This window comes from Phyllopteryx taeniolatus, chromosome 12 (genome assembly GCF_024500385.1).
Source record: "Phyllopteryx taeniolatus isolate TA_2022b chromosome 12, UOR_Ptae_1.2, whole genome shotgun sequence".
In the NCBI taxonomy this organism is placed as follows: domain Eukaryota; kingdom Metazoa; phylum Chordata; class Actinopteri; order Syngnathiformes; family Syngnathidae; genus Phyllopteryx; species Phyllopteryx taeniolatus.
In genome coordinates this window covers 26,796,003-26,811,552 of record NC_084513.1, presented here as the reverse complement: position 1 = coordinate 26,811,552, position 15,550 = coordinate 26,796,003, and the positions used below count along the sequence as shown (strand labels likewise).

The 15,550-nt window shown below is 41.2% G+C and overlaps 1 protein-coding gene across 2 annotated transcripts in view; it reads left to right on the top strand.

The window, feature by feature from the left end:
• rrp1 (ribosomal RNA processing 1) overlaps window positions 1-15,550 on the top strand; it is a 43,743-nt gene that overhangs the window by 8,424 nt on the left and 19,769 nt on the right. For both annotated transcript variants that reach the window (XR_009791140.1, XM_061792606.1), the window contains exons 8-12: window positions 1,829-1,974; window positions 2,394-2,455; window positions 3,715-3,812; window positions 6,726-6,745; window positions 6,831-6,947. Coding sequence is in view for 1 of the 2 variants with exons in the window: in XM_061792606.1 (XP_061648590.1) it covers window positions 1,829-1,974; window positions 2,394-2,455; window positions 3,715-3,812; window positions 6,726-6,745; window positions 6,831-6,947 (443 nt within the window). In the remaining variant the exon portion in view is untranslated. The remainder of the gene's footprint in view (window positions 1-1,828; window positions 1,975-2,393; window positions 2,456-3,714; window positions 3,813-6,725; window positions 6,746-6,830; window positions 6,948-15,550) is intronic.

The window sequence follows — 15,550 nt, the reverse complement described above, 5'->3', positions numbered from 1 at the left end:
CACGGACGGACGGACCTTTCTCTCCGCCGAAGATGCCGCATCGTGGATGAGAAGGTGACATAAACAGCACAAATAAGTGAAATTAACACAAGTCTACCTTACCAACATAACATTCGCCCTGCTGAGCGTTTCTGTTCATTATGAGTACCGTCGTAACGAGAGTTCATGCTTTGGGCGAACGTGAACTGAACTCAGTTCATTTCTGCCTGATGGACGTGAATGAGAACGCGCTCATTCTGGTGTGTGTGAGCAGTTTTCGAACGACAGTTTGTAATCATTCTAGAGTGCCAGCTTTTGTTCGGGACTTCTCGGAAAAATACCCGTCTTAACACCCTGTATACAAGCCTTCATGTGTCAGGTGACAAATGCCATATTTGGCACCCATTTTAGTGTGGCCGGCATTCATGTTCACATGCACGAAGTGTGTTCAGCGACACACTGTAAATGGCAGAGAATGTGTTCTTTGTTCAGAAAATTACTTGTATCAGAATCATTTAGTTAAAACACTGTAAGATCACACTGTCATATGAAATTTATTTTTTGTAATTTTAGACGAGATAAAATATTTTAATATACTCAACCAGAACCACTAGGAATGTTCTTTCAATGTTCTTTCCCCATCGTTCTTGTCATACTGTTGCATGTTTTTGTTAGCACATGAAGGACGCAAGTCGTGTTTTTTTTTTTTAATTCCTCATTTTAACAACTTTTTAACGAGTCGTAATGGCGGTGCATGCCCCACTCGGAGCACCCCTTCGTGCGCGTTCTTCGTTGGTTTTGGCCCCTTCTTCGTTGGTTTTCGCCACTTCTTATTCAGGGCCAGAGGACTAGGCATCTAAACTGGGAACCGAAATTTTAAAATTTTAACAATTCTGGGAGAACCGGAACGTCAGTCCCGGTTCCAATCGGTTCTTGGTTCTCTGTGCCCAACCCTCATCAGGAGTGAGGTGCTGAGTGAACTATACAATCACATCAGTGAGCTGCAGGACGCCCACCCAAATGCTTTCCTCATACTGACTGGGGATTTCAACCATGCTGACCTCAAGACCGTGTTTCCAAAAGTCTACTCAACACGGAGAAATAGCACTCTGGACAATGTTTTTACCCCCCCCTGAGAGGAGTCTACAAGGCCCTTCCCTTCCCCCACCTCGGTGCCTCAGACAACGTCACTGCTAATGCCAGCTTCCAGACCACTGGTTCAAGTCACCCAACCAGTTAGGAAACTGGTATGAGTGCGGCCAGAAGGGTCCCTAGAGGCACTTCAAGACTGTTTTGGCACCACAGACTCGACCATGTTCAAACAGGCTGCCACCTACATCTCCATTACAGGCCTTCAGGATTACATAGAGACTATTACCGCCTACATTAGCAAGTGCATGGGTGATTTCACCCAGCACTAAGTCCAGCACTGTTCGCGCCGGTGACCCGCTTCCGGGCAAGGGAAACTGGTGTCCATTTATGTTAATCATCATAAGCGTTCATTCTAGACGTGCTTTTTCTGGTTCCTCACCTAGGACCTGTTTCCCATGGGTAACCCTGGCAGGGGCATAAAGCCCCAGACAATTTATCTCCTAGGATCACTGGGACATTCAAACCCCTCCACCGTGATAAGGTGACGGCTCTGCAGAACCCCTGAATAGACCTTACCAGGGAGGCGTAGGAGTGTGATCCCCCTTTTGGAACAAAAAAAAAAGGGGGGGGGGGACCACCCACTCAAATCCTACCCCCCCACCTCCAGAAATCTGTAAATTATTTCATGATCTTGTGCTTATTGCTTGCTTGTAATATTTGACATTCACTGATTCTCTTTACGTGTCGGTCTGACCAGTCGGACACTTTTTCAAGCCATCTGCAACAGCATCTTCAGGACGATTATTGACCAGGCTCCCGATGCCATTGAAGATTTGATGAAGGAGCTGAAAGCCGCAGAGTCCTTTAAAGGGGATGAGAATAACCTCGTTAGGCAGATTAATGGTACTACATTTCACAGGACACGCCACATGTTCCGAAACAGTACTTAACATAAATTATTACACTGACGTTTATTTATTTTATTTTTTTTATACCAAAGTCTTGAGTTGCCTTCTAAAATCAATATTTTCTGTGGCACACTACAACATACTCCCACCGGTGTGGTGGAGCATTGATTGCAAATTAGGTTTTTCATTACACACACAAAAATAAATGCTGCAACGTTACATAAACAACTACATAAGTCTAGCAAAAGTGCATATTACATTAAGATACAATCTAAAATAAATCAAGGAGTTGATTGAAAATTTTTTTCCAAGGGGTTGTACTCATTTATTATTTCGCTCATTTGTTGCATGTGTAGAAGGTGTGCTTTTTTTAAAATACCACAAAGACACAACTGCCGGTTTATTTGTTTTCAGGTAGTAAATCCTACTTGGCTGATCATGAGCTTAAGTCAGGAGACAACGTGTCAGTTCTACAGGTTGGTTTTGTAATTTTATCCAAAATAAGTTTTTTCCCCCAGGTGAAGTAATGAACTCATATTTAGGCTTTTCACCGGAAATCGGTCTGATCGGTATCGGCTGATAATTAGCATTTTATGATCATGATCGGCTCCGCAAAAGATATTTACTCCACGTCGCCGTCGTGTACAGTATATTCGAATCCCAACAGCTAGTTTATTTTTAGCCTTGTCGCGTGTCTTTTGACGTAGTACTGTAAATATCTGATCACCAATAGTTATTTTTTTTAAAAACATGTCGGCGGTGTGGGACAGACAGAGTATTTACAGAGTACTGTAAATATCTGACGGCCAATAAGGTTATTTAAAAAAAAAAAAAAAAAAACATGTCGGCGGTGTGGGACGTCTAGACAACAGGCCGGAGACGGGCACCACGTAATGCCCGGATCGGACTACAGGACAAATTTGGTCTTTCACGATTGTACTATGTCAGACTACTGCAATAAAATCGTGTATTCCGATACCACCGCATCCCGTTTTTTTACAATCACTGGGCTTTATCTTGCCAACTCAAACACGACCGGATACACTTGTGATCATGGCGACGACAACAATAATGGATTCGCCGTGTGCTTGGAAGAACAAAATGGGGGAAAACGTGTGTTGTTGGTCACCGATGCTTGGGAGAGGACTTTCTTTTAGTTTAGTTACTTTTCTAAATTTTTGGTGTGCGTGAAGTAATTTAATTACAGTAAGTTAGCACCCATTATTTCTGTCATGTCATGTTGGTTTGACCTGACTGATTAGAATACATCACCTGACTAGAGCAGTGATGTCCAACCTTTATGGAGCCAAGGCACATATTTTACAAGTGAAAAATATCACGGCACACCAACAAACAAAAATGTCACAAAAAGTGGATACATTAATTACTGTATGTACTTCCTGCCATCTAATAGGAGACGATTTATTTGTTCTGTCTGTCACTATGCCTCACTGGCATAAAAAGATACATTTATTGTAAATGTAATTTGTTTTAACAATTAAGTACACAAGTATATGCAGTAAATGAACAAGTCATTTAAATTGACACATTGCTCCATCTTGTGATTGGATCGGTGATCGGTTATCGTCTTTTTTAAACTCGCTGATCGGCCCCAAAAATCCTGATCGAGATACTTTCTTTTGATTGGTAATGCTATTTGGTACAACTTTCGTCTGAATCTTGAAGGATACCACATTTTGTTTGCCCCCCTTCTAATAAAACATTTGTTTTATAGTTTAACTATGCAGCTCTCGCTGACGAGCTGTTCAAGATGTCTAGTCGAAGTAGCACACCCAGCCCTAATAGACGGAGACTCTACAAAATCATCAAAGTGTAAGTAGTGTAATCTCGCCGACAGTTTCAAAAGTTGTAATCATTCTAAAGTGCTTTATCGTACTAAATGTTGTGGTCTGTGTATAAAGTCTTATTTAATAATGGTCTTGTGAGTGGAGATGAATATAATTGGTCAATTGATCATTAACAATTGTTGATTGTGTGAAATTGATTGTTGATTACCGTAATTTCTTGTGTATAATGCACATTTTTCCCCCCAAAAATGGTCAAAAGTCAATAGTGCCCATTATACATGGGTATAGGGGAAAATGACCTCCACCTCCAAAGCTTCAACAATTAGTGTCCTCAGTTCCTAAATGTTTATTGAATGTTGTTAAAAGAAAAGGTGATATAACACAGTGGTAAACATGACCCTTTTTAGGAACGTGTTGCAGCCATAAAATTCTAAGTTAATGATTATTTGCTAAAAACAAAGTATACCAGTTTGAACATTAAATATCTTGTCTTTGTAGTGTATTCAATGAAATATAGGTTGAACATGATTTTCAAATCATTATATTCTGTTTTTGCTTAACACAACGTCCCAACTTCATTGGAATTGGGGTCGTACATGGGTAGAAGGGTTTTCTAGAATTTTGAGGTCAACTTTGGGGTTGCTTATTATACATTGGTGCGTATTATACATGAGAAATTAGGGTACTTGTCACCAAGAAATTAAAGGTAAGATTGAGTGCACTACTTTTCTGCAACCAGCAGAGGCGCTCATGATTATTTCTCAAAATGTTTTCAGAAGAACAATGGCACCCCACCCACTAACTCATATTAGCTGTTTGTAGTTGAGACACCCAAATCATTATCATTGCAAATTCTAGGGATGACCCGATCTGATCACATGATAAAAGATTTTTGACATTTTAAAGGTTACAAGATGACAGAATAATGAAAAGGTACAGAGAGCTTGCCAAATGAAACAGTAATAGGTTTGTTTTATATTACACAATGTAACTATTCAGTGTAGTACCAGTATACTATAGAATTACTAACACAGAGAGAGAGAGACACACACACACACAGTTAAAAGTAAGACAATAATAACTTACGGCAGACATAGAGAAAACCAAGTAGGGAAGGTTTAGGAACAGCACATGTAGTTTAGTCAGACATTTTTCTCAAAGGGCCTCAGGGGCGATGACTAAAACTTCATTCAGTTTTGTCCTGGTTAAGATGGGGAAAGTTCTCTTCCATCCAGGATTTGTCTAAAATATAGTTGAAAAGGGTATCCATTGGACTGGTGTCATCAGGAGACACGAAGATATATACCTGCGTATCATCAGCATAGCTGTGGAAGTTCACTCCATGCCTCCTGATGACATGGCCAAGAGGGACCATACACAAATTGAATAGGACGGGCTAAAACTGATCTCTGCGGCAAACCACGTAATTTTATGGATTTCATCCTTAATCTGGGATCCGTACGGATCACTCGCCACGGTTCGGCGCACACATGGTGCGCGGATTGATCCAAGTGTGGAGGTGACTTCGCACTGCACGCGTACCCGTCTCGATAAGTTCTTGTCTGGTGGAAAAAAGGATTTGCAGCATGCTTAATCCACACTCACTTGTCAAGCGTTGCGACAGACAATAGTAATGCCTAGCGTAGTGGAGGAGAAGAGAAACTTAAAAACGCTCAATCTTGTGTCCGTTAAGTCGCGTGTAAGACGAAGGCTGGCCAACAACCGCTTATCGTTGTGGCATTTAAGCAGCACTTTGTTGCACAATCCAACTGAGCAGCGGTCTTAAGCTATTACAGAAGCTATTGCGATGTTTATTGCTCAAGAGACGAGGCCATACTTAGTTGTGCAAAACGCATGTAATCCTGTCGCACACCCACTTTAGTGCGATGATTGAGCCAAGTCTTTCTGAGCAGGAAAAGACAAAAAATGTGGGCTAGGTGGACATCTAGGGTAACAAATCACAGGAACAAATCTGGCGCAGTTACTGAGTGTAAGATAGCGAGACCCAATACTGATATCCCAGTCACCACAGATAATGTACAATTATAAGATCAGTATGCTTTGTTTACCTTTTTTTCATCAATGATGTGGACATTGGCTTGTGTTTGATTCATTATCCGTATTTAAAGGAAGAGCATATTTGTTAAATTGCACTTTGAGATGTTTTTTGTTCACGGTCCATGTATAAAAGGAGGAGGTATCGTGACTTATATTGCGCTTTAGATTGTTGTCTCATCATATAAATGCCATATTTGACAGTTTGAGTTGAATGTTGTTTTTATTTAATGAGAAAAATGGTTTTACAAAATAAATGGAGGACAGTTTTTTTCATTTTTCTTTTTTTCTTTCCTTTTTTGCTGATCCGAAAAATGATCTGATCTTTGACTCAAAACCATGACCCGATTGAACTGTGATTTTTTTATTATTTATTTATTTATATATTTTTTTCCCTTCGTTGCAACCCTTTCAACTAACGATTTTAATAATCAATCAATCTGTTGATTATTCTTTTGAATAATCGGTTACAAATATTTTTAATTTCCATCATTTTACTCAAAAACAGGACATTTTCATTTGAAAAAATGCTCAAACATCATTTGATAAAATAGGGAAACATGTTGATCATTGTTTTCCACATTAAAAGCAGATATTTGCACTTCTCTTATTTTGATTCAAAACAAAGATAATCAGACTTCTTTCATGGAGCATTGCAGAAATCTGAGAATATTTACCTTTGAGAGGCTGAAATTAATAGGATTTGGACAATTTTAAGTTAAACAAGGTCTCTAAACGATAAGCAAAATAGTCGTTAATTTGATCATCTGAATTGTCGATTGATATATTGTTGCAGTTTTAATGATTTTCTTGCCAAGAGAATGTAATTTATGACACAGCCCCACTTTTCTTTCAATACACTTTTCTCTCTTTTGAATGGCAGGTTGCGGGATCTCAGTGAAGGTATTGCTTTTGTTAATAGTTTGGTCACACAATTTCTTTCTGTTTCCCATGTATTATGTGACTCATTGTTTTATTTTCCTGTTAGGCATCTTTCCTCAAGTTCGATGTCCCGAGGAAGTGTCTACAGATGAGGATGATGAGCTCTTTGGCAGCAGAAAGAGAATGAAGGATGGAAGTTTTAAAGCGCAAGCAGCTAAGAATCGTAAAGTACCTCTTTGTTTCTGCAAAACGCACATCTATTAAAAATATTTAAGAGCGAGTCTAGCTTACACTCATCTGCAAAGAATGTGTGAGTGTAAATTGAGAGCAATAAGAGATCAGTAAATGTTGTTTCCTTGGGAAATAAGCAATCATCCCTCTTTCTTGATACACTGAGGTCATTATTAATTTATCACATAACCATGTATTAGTTGTTCATTATAGTTTCTTTGTGGTTATGCATGACTATGAGGGACTTTATACAGAGCATATACTGTACAGAATTTTACATGAGACTGTGATCACGACCTGATTTTAGGGAGGTTCTATACCACTTTTTACCAGAAAATCTATTTGCTGGAGTATGAATAGCGTTTACATTTCAGAGCAGAAGTGTCCAAACCTTTTCCTCCAATGGCCATATACAGAAAAATCTATGGATACAAGGGTCAGTTTGACATGCTTCGACTTTAATTTATTAAACACGCTAAAAGCAATGTTACAGTCCCCTCCAAAAGTATTGGAACGGCAAGGTCAATTCCTTTGTTTTTGTTGTATCCTGAAGACTTTGGGTTTCAAATCAAAAGATGAATATGAGACAAAATTTCAGAATTGCAGCTTCCATTTCATGGTATTTACATCAAGATATGTTAAACGACTCAGGACAGAGCATCTTTTGTTTGAAGCCACCCACTTTTCAAGGGAGCAAAAATATTGGAACAGACATGATTAAATTAACTTAAACTTAACTTTTGTTTGGATGTAAATACCATGCTGGAATTCTGAAATTTTGTCTCATAATTATTTTTCCACCTGAAACCCAAAAGTCCAGTAAACAAAACAAAAAAAAAAAACAATGGAATGACCTTGCCGTTCCAATACTTTTGGAGGGGACTTTATATTATAATTATTTTGAAAAACTGCTACATCACAGCAGTCTGTCAAAGGGAACAAGCAAATAGTTTGGATTTTTCAGGATTTTTGGCGTGACCCACTGGCCTCTACCCACTAGAATAGAGCCATCCCAGCACTTTGCAGCAACCGAATCTCATCTCCACATTTAGAACCAGAACAAGAGCAAACCATAATAACCTGAACTATTTAGATTTGATATTTTCACAAATTAGATGTTGGGATGGAGCAGAGAGTGGAGGAAATGATTTTTGCTTATAACATTGAATTATCATGATTCACCAGGGTGTGATTGAGACAAATTGTTTCTATTTTAGTTGTAAATAGTTTATTTGCGTTCTTACACATCTTAGCCGGCCGCTAAAAAATAGACAGCAGTCCACAAATGGGCCCTGGGCCCTAGTTTGGACACCCCCTGCGTTAGGAAGTTATGGGATTGGACGGACTCTTCATAGTCAAGCCCTCAGGTGCAGACCCATTGCCAACCCTCAGTCTAAAGGGGGGCACAATATTATGCTATGTAGGAATAGTTTCTCAAAATTCGAACCGACTGCGGGATTAGTTTTGCTGTATATTTACTTGAATGTGGATATTAGCGCAACCCTTAAACAATAAGGAAGCTCCTCTATATACCTGTACTTCTGATATTGTGTCGGTTATTTATTTTTTATTTTAAATCCTTCTTAAGAGTGCACATTGAAAATTCCAACCTATCCGACGTGTGGAGATTCTTCCATCCAACGGAACCGGACTACCCATTTCACTCATGTACATAACGTATACACCCGCATTGATTACTTTTTGAGAGACGAAGTTATTACCCCAGATTTCTAATTCACGGATTGGCCACTGACATAACTTTAGGTCAGATCAACATTACATGACAGAAATAATGCATGCTAACTTACTGTAATTAAGTTACTTGATTGCAATTAAATTACTTTAATAAATACTGTTAATGACATGCTTACTCTAACTTTCACACTGTCGCAGACGGACTGGTGCTGTCCAGAGTTTGCGTCCCTTTGACTTTTCCTTTTTGTTTTTTTCTTCCCCACGCTGCGTTGCTTGAACATGGCATGCTCTTCCTTGTGTACATTCTTCAGTTGCCCGATCAAATTTGCAGCCGAGGCGTAGAGGGGGTCCGGTTTGGTGGCCTCAGTATTGCATCTCTGCTTTTTGCAGATGATGTGGTTCTGTTGGCTTCATCAAGCCGTGATCTCCAACTCTCACTGGAGCGGTTTGCAGCAGTGTGTGAAGCGGCTGGAATGAGAATCAGCACCTCCAAATCTGAGACTGTGGTCCTCATTCGGAAAAGGGTGGCATGCCCTCTCCAGGTCGGGGATGAGATCCTGCCCCAAGTGGAGGAGTTCAAGTATCTCGGGGTCTTGTTCACGAGTGAGGGAAGAATGGAACGAGAGATCGGTGCAGCGTCTGCAGTGATGCGGACTTTGTATCGATCCGTTGTGGTAAAGAAGGAGCTAAGCCGACAGGCGAAGCTCTCGATTTACCGGTCGATCTACGTTCCTACCCTCACCTATCGTCACGAGATCTGGGTCATGACCGAAAGAACAACATCCCGGATACAAGCGGCCGAAATGAGTTTCCTCCGCAGGGTGTCCTTGCTCTCCCTTAGAGATAGGGTGAGAAGCTTGGTCATCCGGGAGGATCTCAGAGTAGAGCCGTTGCTCCTTCACATCGAAAGGAGCCAGATGAGGTGGCTGGGGCATCTGATTCGGATGCCTCCCGGACGCCTCCCTGGTGAGGTATTCCGGGCACGTCCCACCGGGCGGAGACCCTGGGGACCACCCAGGACACGCTGGAGAGACTACGTCTTTCAGCTGGCCTGGGAACACCTCGGGATCCCCCCCGGAAGAGCTGGATAAAGTGGCCGGGGAGAGCAAGTCTGGGCGTCCCTGCTCACGTTACTGTCCCCGCGACCCGACCTCGGATAAGCGCTAGAAAATGGATGGATGGATTTTGCTTCTCCCCATATGATCTAAACATGAAGTATTATGCTGAAGCGCAGCACTTTATTTGAACACGTAATACTTTTTTTTTTTATTTACTTGCTCTTATTTTAAAATTCACAGCCCTTTTATTATTTAGTAAATTAGAAAACACACAGTTGTGCTCATATATTTAATTGCCCAGGCAGAATTTGTAAGATCGGTACAATTATTTAAAGAAAACATGGACCATGCGAAACACATTTTATTTTAATGGGATTCAAATTATACGGTCAACCATTTCAGAAAAGCATTATCATTAAACAAAGCATAACCATAAAAAAATTAATGATGGTTGTTGTTCAGTCGACGATCAGTCACATTTATATATATATATATATATATATATATATATATATATATATAAAACTATTTTCACATTCTGCCAGGGTATGGAAACTGTACATATATGCAGTCATATGTACCCCTGTCATATTGGAATGAAAGTGTAGACTACACCTTTTTTTATAACCGCTAGGTGGCATATTAGAATGAAAGTGTACCACTTTTTCATAACCACTAGATGGCGGCATTTATAAAATGTGATATATTTATTTATCTATTTTCCCATTTGCCTCTAAACCTATTTATAATGCACATTATTGACTATTGACAATTTTTTGGGGGAAAGAAATGAGAATTGTACACGAAGCCCACACCTCTCACTTCTGAAGAACTCTGAAGCAGATACACAGTTATCCAAACCAGAAAAGGAGAGAGACAAATTTAAAAAAATAAATAAATAAAATAAAAACACACACACACAATTAACAGAATGACAGAAAATCCTGAACGAAGACCTTTCTGGTGAGGTGTTCCGGGCAGATCCCACTAGGAGGACGCCTCAGGGAAGACCCAGGACACGCTGTTTCCTGGCTGGTCTCAGAACGCCTCAGGATCCCCCTAGAAGAGCTGGATGGTGGTTGGGGACAAAGAAGTGTGAGCTTCCTGCTTAAGCTGCTCCCCCTGTGACTTGAACCCTGACAAGTGGAAGACAATGGATGCGTGAAAGACCTTTCTTTCTGAAGCACATGATCATTCGCCGGTGTGTCAAACCACCGCAGTGTAATGCCTGCTACTGGCCGGGAGAAGTTACAGAATTTAATTTTGTTTTATTTTTTTCCCTTAAGTATCAGAAGGTGGTATTGGCAGCCTTCACAAGTACCTGATATCTTGAAATAAAATCGGTATTTGCCGCATCCCAATTCGTTATCGGTAATCGCCAATCCCTACCTGATATTATTCAGATACATTTCTTCACTTCTTTTGTATCGAGAATAAAATTGATAATTACATTAGGTTAACCAATTTTAAATCCTGTCGCTGGTAGGGATGAAACGGCTCACCGATACACTAGGATGATAAAGATGTAAGATGGCGGCACCCGGTGGTGCAGCGGCTTCTCGAGCTCCCACGATTGATTGACAATGAAAATAGGGCTGTCAATTGATTTTTAAATCAAATTAATCACCCTTTTGAATTTTGATTAATCACAGGTGCCAAGTAAACCACACATAGTACCACATTTTGCTTAGAGATGGTATTTTAAACTTGAGCTGAACTTGAGCTTCAATGCAGGGAGAGTTAAGCACTGCATTATGCAAATTAACTTTTTTTTTTTTCTTTCCAAAGTTCCATCGGTGTGACTTTTGAAGCGAAATTTGCCGTCGAGCACACCACTCGGAGTCACCTCACTTATTCTTTCACTGGTGTAAGCATTGATCTGATCACTGACCTTATAGCAACATACACTGCATTTCAGATATCCATCTGTGGTTAAGGTAAAGGAGTATACAGCAGCTGAAATAAGTATTTTACACGTCACCATTTTTCTCACTCAATATACTTCCAAAGATGCTATTGACCTGAAAATTTCACAAGATGTTGGGAACAACCCAAGTAATTCATACATACAAAGAAATTAATTTGTGTGTAAAAATGTGAAATGACACTGGTGAAAAAGTATTGAACACATGAAGGGAGGTGCAAAAAGGCATGGAAAGCCAAGACAACACCTAAAATCTATAAATGAAACGGCAATCCAGCCCCTTGTCAGTGCAAATTAATATCAGGTGGTTCACTCCTAATAGATGGCCTACAAAAAGGTCTCATTGCCAAGGTGTGAGTCAAGACTCATCTCATGATGGTTAAGAGCAGAGAGGTCTCAAGACCATCGCAAACTAATTGTTGCAAAACATAACAATGGCATTGGTTAGAGGCGCATATCTAAACTTCTGAACGTTACAGTGAGCACGGTTGCATAATACATAAATGGAAAGCCAATCATACCACCATAGATTTGCCTCGATCAGGTGCTTTTCGCAAGATTTCTGACAGAGGAGTGCAAAGAATAATCAGAAGAGTTGTCCAAGAGCCAAGGACCACCTGTGGAGAGCTTCAAAAAGACCTGTCATTAGCAGGTACTGTTGTCAGGAAAACAGTGAGTGATGTATTCCGGCGCCATGGCCTGTATGCATGCGCACTACGCAAGACCCCATTGCTGGGAAAAAAAAGCATGTCAACGCTCGTTTAAAGTTTGCTGAGCAACATTTGGACAAGCTGGTTAAATACTGGGAGAATATCATCTGGTCTAATGAGATCAAAATAGAACTATTTGGATGCCATCATGCACACTACGTTTGGAGGAGAAATGGCACTGCACATCACCCTAAAAACACCACACCAGCAGTGAAGTTCCGGGGTGGGAACATGATGGCGTGGGGTTGCTTTTCAGCAAATGGTACTGCTGGTAAACTTCACATTAGTGAAGGAAAAATGAACGGGCAAAAACAAAACAAACAAAAAATCTGCTGCCATCTACGAGGATGAACATGAAACGAGGGGGGACATTTCAGCAGGAGGATTGTATTTACATGAACAAAGGTTGGTGCACAAACAGTGAACTTATAGGGAGACATTGCGCCGAGGAAATGAGTTCACAGCTGTTTTTGTAACCATTGTTGACATAGCTCTGGAGACTAATGCTAATGCTAGCGAGGACCTGCGATAGCTTCATGACACAATCAGCTCCCTAAAATCCAAGCACGCAGAGGCATTTTACGCGATTACAGGTTACTTTAACCACTCTCCAGATTTCACCAGCATGTCACCAACAAGGGGGAATAATACACTGGACTATGTTCACACAAAATTCGCGGTGCATACAGACACTTCCCTGCCCCCACCTCGGAATTCCGACCAGATCTCCATCCTGCTGGCTATAAGCCCAGTGGGGAAACGGACCAAATCAAACAATCAGAAGTGTTACTGTGTGGCCTAGTGATGCAGCCTATGTGCTCCAAGACCGTTTCCACTACACAGATTGGCAAATGTTAAGGGATACAGCTACACAGGAAGGAGAAGTGGACCTGGGGGAATACACTTAATCTGTCCTGGGCTTCATCTCTAAATGTGCTGATGATATCTCTACCACCAAGAAACAGCAGCCCTGACCGATTGCACAGGTGAGAGCACTGCCGAAGTCTAGGACACGTGACGAGTCAGCACTCGGGGCAGCAAGAGAGCTACCTGTGGGCATCTGGAGGGCTAAACAAGACACCCATCATTCCACCCAGCCATTTTCTTTCGTTTATCCGAGGTCGGGTCGCGGGGCAGGAGCTTTAGCATGGAAGCCCAGGCTTCCCTCTCCCCATCCACTTTGTCCAGCTCTTCCAGGGGATCCTGAGGCATTCCCAGGCCAGCCGAGAGACATAGTCTCTCCAGCGTGTCCTGCGTCGTCCCCGGGGTCTCCCCCCCGGTGGGACATGTCCGTAACACCTCACCAGGGAGGCGTCCAAGAAGCACCCTATGGAGATACCCGAGCCATCTCAACTGGCTCCTCTCAATACGGAGGAGCAGTGGCTCTACTCTGAGCCCCTCCTGGTTGACCGAGCTTCTCCCCCTATCTCTGAGAGCCCGGACACCCTGCAGAGGAAACATTCAGTTTGATCGTTGCAGATTTAGTTCGACAAATTCAATTTCAAATTAGCTGTGACAGACATCCGGGGAATGTAAGCAATAGCAATTGTTCAGCGATATACAGCTCTCCTCTTCAGCCAATCAGCCCCTTTGTTTTTTTTATCATGTGACATATCTCTCTGGAAAGTCAAATCTTCTAACCAGCTACAGTATTTTAAAATACTGTAGTATTTAAGTACTAGAAGATTTGACTTTCTGGAGAGCTGTGTCACTTGATTAAAAAAACAAAGGTGCTGATTGGCTGTAGCATTTCAGTATTTTAAAATGTACCCCGGCCAAGAATCCCCCACCACCCCTGAAAGGTATGAAACTAAATCATACAAGAAAAAAATGGCACCTCAAGCATTAATAGTTGATGATGGAGCTGTCAAGGATGTGAAACGTTTTTGCAGTGAGAAGTACTGTGTTTTACCAATGACATGTCTGATATCTCTAAAAAAAATCCTGGAGATCACTAATCAGCACCCAACTACGAAATCTGTCATTATACACACAGTGACCCTGGATGTTCTGAAGCAGCAATTAGAGGTACTGAAGCAAGATTTCATTGATCTCCTAACAAAAGTGCAATGTTTGGATGCTGAGGTTTGTATTAGTGGACCTCTTACACTTGTACAATTTGGAGATGAACGATTCGCTTGGCTCAGTCAATTAAATATGTGGCTCAAAAAAGTGTGTACGGCACTATCCGTGAGTTTCATTGACAATTTCTGCATGTTTTTGGGAGTGCAGACATCTTTACAAGGTAGATGGTTTCTGTCTAATTAGACAAGGGGTTAAGTTATTGGCTGCCATCATTTTTTACTGTGTACGTCATTCAGCGGCCCAAAAAGAAAAACACTGGCCTTGGTGATGCAGTTGTTCCCAAACAATCGGAGGAACAGCAGATAAGGCGACACGAGGCGCAGACGGATTCTTCAGGGTCATCCAAACAATCTGAGGAGTGAATGACAAATGAGATGAGGCAGCACGTTGAATCACCCACACCCCTCCCTGCCCCAATGGCGCAAAGCCCGACGGAAAACTCACACTCTGCTAGTCTAAATTCTCTGCTAGGTGTGACTGACAGGATGAAGACGATTGTCAATATTGGAATCCAACACACACCACGCTAAGATCTACCTCCCATCCCCCCTCGCCTGAAACCACCGTACACTAAAATGCGAAGGGCCCCTCCTCCACCCATGAAGACCCTTATCTGTGAATCTGACTATCGGCGGGGTCTTTTCCAGAATAAGTCAGACCCCTACGGAGATTAGGCATTTTTTTTATCCCAGTAATTACAAGGGACAGAAAGTTGGTCAAAGAAATGGCACAAAAAAAGTAGAACGACAAACTTAGTGAGGATAAAATGTGAATCTATTAAACCATTGTCTCCAGTTATCTCTGCGAGACTAGGTCTTTTCAATATCAGGTCACTGGGTAATAAATCAATGTTGATTAATGACATCATTACAACCTATGATCTGGACTTTTTGTTACTAAATGAAACGTGGTTAACAGAACGTATCTGTAATACCATTTTAAATGAGGCAACACCAGCAAATTTTTAGTTAAACAAGTGTCGAAGAGGGGAAAAAGGCGGCGGTATTGGTGTTATTTATTAAGTCATTATTTCTGTCTAAAAAAAATTATACTGGGTGGCTTTAGCTCTTTTGAATAGCTCTTTTTTTTAGTTAAGGGTGATCCAACGGTTATTGTTTTATTA